Consider the following 6,427-nt stretch of genomic DNA (forward strand, 5'->3'; position numbering starts at 1 on the left):
GTGTGTGTGTGTGTGTGTGTGTGTGTGTGTGTGTGTGCGTGTGCTGTAAAATAATTTGAAAGCAGGAATTGATTAGCATGAACTAATTAGTTTGTCTAAGCACAGCCCGTCAACAGTGATTAAAAACATTGTGCGTGCGTACGTGCGCCTCATTTAAATTAATTAAAGCAGTCATTAAAATTCATGTTGATCAGCCATCTGATATCATGTTTACCCGCCGTGTGTGTGTGTGTGTCAGGACCCATGCAGGAGACGGTGTACGACTTCTGGAAGATGGTGTGGCAGGAGAACACTGCGGCCATCGTCATGGTAACCAACCTGGTGGAGGTGGGCCGGGTGAGTGCAGTGATTGTTGTGGCCATCTGGCCTGATGAAGTTTGGGACTTCATTTCCCAGGGTGCCTCTGTCACGACTCCCCTCGTTCTGCTTTTGTTGGAGTGTTTGCTGCTGAAGCCTGTAAAGCCCCAGTATACTGCCGCGTACGTCCATACGCAGAGGTACGCACGTACGTACGCGGAGGTACGAGCGTACCTCCCAGGGCATGTCCATGCAAAGCTCAAATTTTACGACCACATACGCGTACGCAGTGTCGCACAATAAACTGCCCGGCAACGAACTGTTTTGTATGCAACACCAATGTATTAAATTCCTCTTCTTCGTCCCTGATCTGGCCTTTTCTTTTGTTTTTTGCCAAGACGCAAGTGATCTCTTCCTCCTCCGTTGATGCCATGACTGAAATGGTGAGAAATGGAGGAATTTGTCACGAGCAAATTAAACTCAGGTCCAGTGTGGCTGCAGGAGGGTCTGGAGATTTCCTGGTGGGCTGGTCTGATGTGTGGGCTGCAGAGCCAGCGCTCCCTGGTTTTTTTTATTTTTTAGATCTTTTTATCAACATATAAACACAGAACACCGCTGTGGCAGAGGCTGCCAGCACTTGTTTTTTTTCCCCGACCTGTCAATCAATCCAGTAGGCGTGTCAGCAAATGACCAATCGGCGACCTCAGTTTGTCCTGAAGGTAAACGCCCCTTGTCTGTGAAGCTGCTCTGCAGCTGCTCGGGGTGGACGCTGGAGTACGAAGTCTGAACCCTCTGCGTACAGTACACGTGTACGTACACGTGAACGGACGTGCGCGTCAGTGGAGGAGTTTGAACATTCATTCAACCTTTATTTCTACAGGTTAGTCCCACTGAGCCTCAAGGACTCATGTACAAGAGAGACCTGATTTAAACAAAGAGTGATGACCACAGTGGACAACAAAGACAACAACAATCATAAAGAATTTATGTGACTTTGACCTCTCTAAGTGGCTTTAAGAATCTGTTGGACACCTGGCAGGGACCAATGCAGACATGTTCCTGTTTTTAGTTTTCTACATTCACCTTAGAATCCAGCTGTTTGTTACTCTTTTGGCATCTTATTTGTAAAAAAAAAAATCTGTATGACTTTTTATAACTGTCCATTGTTTCATCTTTCTTTGTTAAATCAGGTCTCTCTTGTAAATGAGTCCTCAAGGCTCAATGGGATTTACCTGTTTAAATAAAAGTTTTAAAAAAAATAATGCATACACGTTTTTTTTTTTTTTACAAATTAAAATAAAATACTAATTAAAAGGAAAAGTAACAAAAAGCAGGTAGATTATAAAGTGGTGTAGAAACCTAAAAACAGGAACACATCTGCATTGGTTCTTGCAGGAACTTCACAGATGTTTGAAGCCACTTAGAGAGGTCAAAGGATGAGAGCCTCAGATGTTTTTACAAGATGTTCCAGGAAACAGGAGCGGAGTAGGAGAAGGTCCTTTTGTCTAGTTCAGTCCGCACTGAGGGAACACTGCAGGTAATGATGTCCTGAGAGCGCACGCTGTAGCTGCACTCACACAGAGACATGTAGGAGGAGATGTATGAAGGCAGCAGACCAAGAAGTGATTTAAAGATGAAAATGTACCAGTGAGAGAGTCTGTGTGAAGTTAATGGTGACCAGTTAACCAGTGGATACTGGGTGCAGTGGTGGGTACGATAATCACAGCCAGTTATGAATCTTAGTGCACCATGATAGACAGCATCCAACATCTGCAGCATCCAACATCTGCAGGGTTCTTGTAGGAGCGTTCATATAAATAATGTCACTGTAATCAATGGAGGGAAGGAGAGTCACAGATACAAGGTGTTTCCTAACATTCAGGGATCTGTTTCTGAAAAAGAAACCCAGTTTAACTTTCAGTTTCTTTACCAAGTTTTCCACATGGAGCTTAAAAGAGAGATGTGAGTCGACCAAGATACCCAAATATTTATAGGAATCAACAAACTCAATGGGGACACCATTTGAGGATAAAATCAGAGGAAGAACTGCTGGGACCAACTTCCTATTTGAAAAAAGCATCCCTTTGGTTTTGTCGGCATTTAGGACAAGTTTGAGGCGGAACAAATCTGTCTGGATGGAGTTGAATGCAGATTTCAAAAGCTGGAAAGCCTTATCAACTGTTTTAGCTCGACAATAAACAACTGTGTCATCAGCATAGAAATGTATGGATGCATTAGGGATGTTTTTACCTACATTATGTATGTAGATTGTAAAGAGGGTGGGTCCTAAGACTGAGCCTTGTGGTACACCATTGTTGACTGTTAAATAACTGGAGGAAGTACCATTATGTTGAACACATTGCCTCTGGTCTGAAAGATGGTTAGAGAACCAACCATTGGTGTGATCTGAGAAACCAATTTCTGAGAGTTTATGACACAAGATGTTCTGATCCACAGTGTCAGAATCTTTAGACAGGTCTAAGAAAAGTGCAGCACAATAATCTTTAGCATCCAGTGCTTCAACAACATCATTAAGAACCTTCAGTGAAGCAGTGGTTGTGCTGTGTTGTTTCCTGAAACCAGATTGATGTGGAGGTAAGATGTTAAATGAGTCCAGGTCATTTTTGATTTGAGAGTTTATCAGTTTTTCTAGAACCTTGGCTAAAATGCAGAGTTTAGAGATTGGTCCATAGTTGTTCAGTGAGGTGGGGTCACCTCCCTTCAGCAAAGGAAGAACAAAGGCTGTTTTCAAGTGTCTGTGATGGAGTTTTGTCTCATGGAGAGATTGAAGATGTGGGTCACAGGGACTGAGATGATGTGAGCAGCCAGCCTTAAGAAATAAGGTGGAAGTTCATCTGGACCTGCAGATTTTTTAGGATCAAGATCTTTTAACAGTTTATTGACCTCACTGACTGAGAATGGAGAAAAAGAGAAGCTGTGATTAACTGAGGATTGACTTGTAGGAGGGATTTGATTTGTAGAAGTTTGGTTATTAAGTGAAGTGGCTGATTTTCTGTTAGTAGCTGTGTCAAATAAAGAACCAGAAGCAACAAAATGTTTGTTGAAACAGTTCAGGATCTCGTGCTTATTTGACACAGGAACAGAGTTAACAACATGCACAGAAACACACAAACACACACAGGAACACACAGGGAGGTTGTGTGTGTGAGTTCCAGCATCAGTTGTTTTGTGACGATCATCTGAGTCAGCAGAACGTCAGGGGACGTCACCATGAATCACTCTTTCTGCAGACGACTCTCTGTTCTTTGTTTCAGAACCTGGAACCTGCTGTCATCATTAGAACTATTATTATTATCATTATTGTTGTAGTTGTTGTTGTTATAACAGATTTTGTGTTGTTCCTCAGTTGATTATTTTTATTTACTCTGGTTTTCAGATTATGTGTTTCCTGACATCTTTGAAGTGGTCTTTAACCTCCAGTTAGAAACTACCAAGAAAGAAGCAGTTTGTTGTTGAAACTACAAAGAATGGAGCAGTTATTTTATACTGCAGAGAATGAAGCAGTTTGTTGAAACTGAAACTGAAACTGGAAGTTAAACTGGGTTTCTTTTTCAGAAACAGATCCTGTCTAACCCTGAATGTTAGGAAACGCCTTGTATCTGTGACTTTCCTTCCCTCCATTGATTACAGTGACATTATTTACATGAACGCTCCTACAAGAACCCTGCAGATGTTGGATGCTGCAGATGTTGGATGCTGCATATGTTGGATGCTGTCTATCACGGTGCACTAAGATTCATAATAATAATAATGTCATCACAATGTCAGCACTGTATGTTTCCATACAATGGCGAAATTAGTCTCTGCATTTAACCCATCCACCACCAGGTGGTGCAGTGGGCAGCTATTGAAAGCGCCCGGGGGACATTTTGGGGATGAGACGTGCTGCCCAGAGACGCCACGTGATGTGCAGTGACTGGGGATCGAACCTGGGACTTTCGGGTCCCAAGCTGGCTGCCCTGCCTCTACACCATCTCGGCCCCCATAACTGGCTGTAACTACCGTACCCACCACTGCACCCAGTATCCACTGGTTAACTGGTCACCATTAACTTCACACAGTCTCTCTCACTGGTACATTTTCATCTTTAAATCACTTCTTGGTCTGCTGCCTTCATACATCTCCTCCTACATGTCTCTGTGTGAGTGCAGCTACAGCGTGCGCTCTCAGGACATCATTACCTGCAGTGTTCCCTCAGTGAGGACTGAACTAGACAAAAGGACCTTCTCCTACTCCGCTCCTGTTTCTTGGAATATCTTGTAAAAAGATCTGAAGTTCTCGACCTTTGACCTCTCTAAGTGGCTTTAAGAATCTGTTGGACTCCTGGCAGGGACCAATGCTGACATGTTCCTGTTTTTAGTTTCTATATTCGCCTTAGAATCTAGCTGTTTTTTGTTACCTTTTTTAGCCATCCTATTTGTTATAAAAATAAATAAATAAATAATTGTAGTAAGACTTTTTATAACTGTTTTTTGTTGTCGCTGTTGTTCATTGTTGTCATCTTTCTTTGTTGAAATCAGGTCTCTCTTGTAAATGAGTCCTCGAGGCTCAATAGGATTTAACTGTCTAAATAAAGGTTGATTGAATGAAACAACAGACTGAAGCAGTTTGTTGTTGAAACTACAGAGAATGAAGCAGTTATTGAAACTATTTCATCCATCCATCCATTTTCTTTACCCGCTTATTCCATTTTGGGTCATGGGGGTCGCTGGTGCCCATGTCCAACAATCACTGTGCGAGGGGCGGGGGACACCCTGCACAGGTCTCCAGTCCATCACAGGGACACATAGAGACAAACGAGACAAACAACCATTCACTCTCTCACTCACACCTAGGGACAATTTAGAGTTACCTAAACTCTAACTATAGGATTTATCATAAAGGAAAGTCTTAATCCCAGTTTTAAAACTGGACAATGTGTCAGCCTCACGGACAGAGATTGGAAGTTGGTTCCACAAGAGAGGAGCCTGAGAACTGAAAGATCTGCCTCTCATTTTGTTTTTGTAAACTCTAGGAACCACAAGTAAACCTGCAGTCTGAGAGTGAAGTGCTCTGTTAGGAAAATATGGAACAACAAGATCTGTAATATAAGATGGAGCTAGGTTGTTGAGAGCTTTGTAGGTTAGAAGTAAGATTTTGAATTCTATTCTGGATTTGACAGGGAGCCAATGGAGAGAAGCTAAAACTGGAGAGAGATGATCTCTCCCAGTAACTCCAGTTAAGACTCTGGCAGCAGCATGTTGGATCAACTGAAGACGTTTTAAAGAAGTACTTGGACATCCAGATAATAAACCATTGCAATAGTCCAGTCTAGACGTGACAAATGCATGGACCAGTTTTTCTGCATCATCTTTAGATCAGATGTTTCTAATGTTAGTGATATTACGCAGGTGGAAGAAGGAGGTTCTAGTAACGTTTTTAATGTGGGGGATAAAAGACATGTCCTGATCAAAAATAACACCAAGATTTTAACATTAGAGCTGGAGGACAGATTAATGCATCTAAGGAGGGAGAAAGACTGAAACATTCATTCCTAAGGTGCTCAGGTCCAAAAACCAAAACCTCAGTCTTGTCTGTTCAACAGGAGAAAAGTAAGGGTCATCCAGGTTTTTATGTCTTTAAGACATGCTTGTAGTCTAAGTAGCTGATTGGATTCATTGGGTTTAATGGACAAATATAATTGCGTGTCATCAGCATAACAATGAAAATTTATTCCATGCTGTTTAATAACTTTACCTAATGGAAGCATATATAAAGTAAAGAGTACTGGCCCAAGCACTGAGCCCTGAGGAACTCCATGACTAACATTGGTGTATGAAGAAGATTTATTATTTACATTTACAAACTGGACTCTATCAGATAGATATGATTTAAACCATTTTAGAGCTGTTCCTGTAATCCCAGGTAAATCCCAATAAACTACAGAGAATGAAGCAGTTTGTTCTTGAAACTACAGAGAATGAAGCATTTTGTTGTTGTAACTACAGAGAATGAAGCAGTTCGTTGTTGAAACTACAGAGAATGAAACAGTTTGTTGTTGAAACTACAGAGAAGGAAGCAGTTTTAAACTACAGAGAATGAAGCAGTTTGTTCTTGAAACTACAGAGAA

At 41.6% G+C, this 6,427-nt stretch overlaps 1 protein-coding gene across 1 annotated transcript in view; it reads left to right on the forward strand.

Annotated features, from left to right (window-relative positions):
• LOC119426470 (receptor-type tyrosine-protein phosphatase mu) overlaps window positions 1-6,427 on the forward strand; it is a gene marked incomplete at its 5' end in the record, with an annotated part of 46,197 nt that overhangs the window by 19,700 nt on the left and 20,070 nt on the right. Inside the window, 1 exon segment of the mRNA XM_037694031.1 lies at window positions 239-336. Within this exon segment, the coding sequence (XP_037549959.1) occupies window positions 239-336 (98 nt within the window).

Source organism: Nematolebias whitei, chromosome 20 (assembly GCF_014905685.2).
Source record: "Nematolebias whitei isolate Nwh7 chromosome 20, NemWhi1, whole genome shotgun sequence".
NCBI lineage: Eukaryota > Metazoa > Chordata > Actinopteri > Cyprinodontiformes > Rivulidae > Nematolebias > Nematolebias whitei.